This window comes from Nannospalax galili, unplaced genomic scaffold (assembly GCF_000622305.1).
Source record: "Nannospalax galili isolate Female #2095 unplaced genomic scaffold, S.galili_v1.0 scaffold806, whole genome shotgun sequence".
Lineage (NCBI taxonomy): Eukaryota > Metazoa > Chordata > Mammalia > Rodentia > Spalacidae > Nannospalax > Nannospalax galili.
The window spans coordinates 1789755-1792103 of NW_008355419.1; the positions used below are offsets into that span (position 1 = coordinate 1789755).

General features: G+C 55.0%; 1 protein-coding gene across 1 annotated transcript; it reads left to right on the forward strand.

Annotated features, from left to right (window-relative positions):
• Positions 1 to 1002: 1002 nt before the first annotated feature.
• Positions 1003 to 2136, forward strand: Actrt2 (actin related protein T2). Its single transcript, XM_008852657.1, has one exon. The coding sequence runs from the start codon at positions 1003 to 1005 to the stop codon at positions 2134 to 2136; it is 1134 nt and encodes a 377-aa protein (XP_008850879.1).
• Positions 2137 to 2349: the final 213 nt, after the last annotated feature.

The window sequence follows — 2349 nt, forward strand, 5'->3', positions numbered from 1 at the left end:
AGAAGCCTGGGCTCTCAGAGGAGTGTGACCCCTGGGAGGCTGTGCTCTGGGAGAATATTTTGGATGGAGGAAGCAGCTCCCTTGAATGTGATTTGCACACGATGAGAACAGTTGACTGAAGTTTGCAAGACCGCGTCTGTCCTCAGGGAAAAGGAAAGCTGTGCCCAAGCTCCAGCCCCTTTCTTAATCTGAATGCCAAGCAGGGCATCAGAGCCCAGAAACGTGGTTCTGTGTGTCTGAGGCCAGAACAGGTGTCTCCAGTGGGGCCATATCGGCATGAGCATTTAGGGTTCCCAACCCTGTGGGAATCTCTAGATATTATTCCTGGACACCTCAGGTGAGAGAAGGGAGGAGGAGAGGAGAGGGGAGGGGAGGGGAGAGGGAGAGTCCTAATCTGGATCAGGGAGGGGCCTGAGTACCAGGAGGGGTCTGTAGGACAAGAGAGCCAGACTCAATTAGAGGGAGGAGACATGCTTGAAATTCTCTCTGAAGGAATATGCACTTAAAAAGAAATGTTCTCAGGGTGTGCTGGACAGGCTGGTGGACATCACCCTCCAACCTGGGCAAGGGAACTGTCAACATCCCATGCGTGGTACCTCGGGGGCTGAGGAGGCAGGTGCCCTCGGGCTACTTCATCCTGACACTGAGGGCTCCAATGATGTGAGGTTCCCCCCAAGACTTTTTCTCCTTAGTATCTCACCCTTCAGAGCCCCGCCCCGGGGCTCTGACACCCACCAAGGACAATTGTTACCTCAGCTGGATTATTACCTATGGGATAGTCACTCCTGAAAAGGTCTGGCAGGCCAGGGCCCCCTGAGAGGAAAGCAGGCCACCAGACAGGATGGAGCATTCTTGGCTACTTGGTTAGCCTGCTAGCCATGCCCGGGAGACCTCCAGAAGCCCTGGAATCCTGTGAACGTCCAGAAAAATCTATTGTGACACAAAGTGACCTGGGAAGACTCAGTGGCATTTTGGTACCACTCAGAAGGAACTGCTGTAGACATGTCTAACCCACAGGTTCTAGACTCTCCTGCTGTGATTTTTGACAATGGCTCTGGGCTCTGCAAGGCAGGGCTGTCTGGGGAGATCGGCCCTCGTCATGTTACTACCTCCATTGTGGGGCACCCAAGGTTCAAGGTGCCCTCAACAGGAGCCAATCGGAAGAAGTACTTTGTGGGGGAAGAGGCCCTGTATAAACATGATGCCCTGCGCCTGAACTCCCCTATCGAGCGGGGCCTGGTCACGAACTGGGATGACATGGAGAAGATATGGAGACACCTCTTTGAATGGGAGCTGGGTGTGAAGCCCAGTGAACAACCAGTGCTCATGACAGAGCCCTCCCTGAACCCAAGGGAGAACCGGGAGAAGACAGCAGAGGTGGTGTTTGAGAGCTTCGACGCGCCTGCCTTCTACTTGTCAGACCAGGCCGTGCTGGCGCTCTATGCCTCCGCTTGTATCACAGGCCTGGTAGTGGACAGTGGGCATGGGGTCACCTGCACTGTCCCCATCTTTGAGGGTTACTCCCTGCCCCATGCAGTTAGTAAACTCTACGTGGCAGGCAAGGATATTACGGAGCTTCTCACTCGGCTCCTCCTGGCCAGTGGGCGAGCCTTCCCATGCCCACTGGACAAGGCTCTGGTGGATGACATCAAAGAGAAGCTGTGCTACGTGGCCCTGGAACCAGAAGAGGAGCTCTCCCGGCGGGCAGAAGACGTCCTGAGGGAGTACAAACTGCCCGATGGCAATGTTATTTACATTGGGGACCAGCTGTACCAGGCTCCCGAGGTCCTGTTCTCACCAGAGCAGCTGGGCACCTGTGGTCCAGGGATGGCACAGATGGTGAACAACAGCATTGCCAAGTGTGACACTGACATCCAGAAGACACTCTTTGGGGAGATTGTGCTGTCAGGGGGTACCACACTGTTCCAGGGGCTAGAAGACCGACTCCTGAGGGAACTGGAACAGCTGGCCTCCAAGGGGGTCCCCATCAAGATCACCACACCCCCTGACCGCTGGTTCTCCACCTGGATTGGAGCCTCCATCGTCACCTCTCTGAGCAGCTTTAGACAGATGTGGGTCTCTGCTTCGGACTTCAAGGAGTTCGGGCCGTCTGTGGTCCAGAGACGCTGCTTCTGAAGGATGCTGTACACCGGGCCGCCACAGTGTCTCTTGTGAGGGACACCCATAGGAAGTGAGCTGATCCATGCCTTTAGCACCAAGTCAATAAAAGACAGTGGTGGAGCACTGGATTGCATCAGGCTGGGCTCATTTTCTGTAAGAGCAGAATCATTTCTTGTGTATGTGCACAGGTGTGCTTTTGGGTAAGTGTGTGTGGTGTGTGTGGGGGGT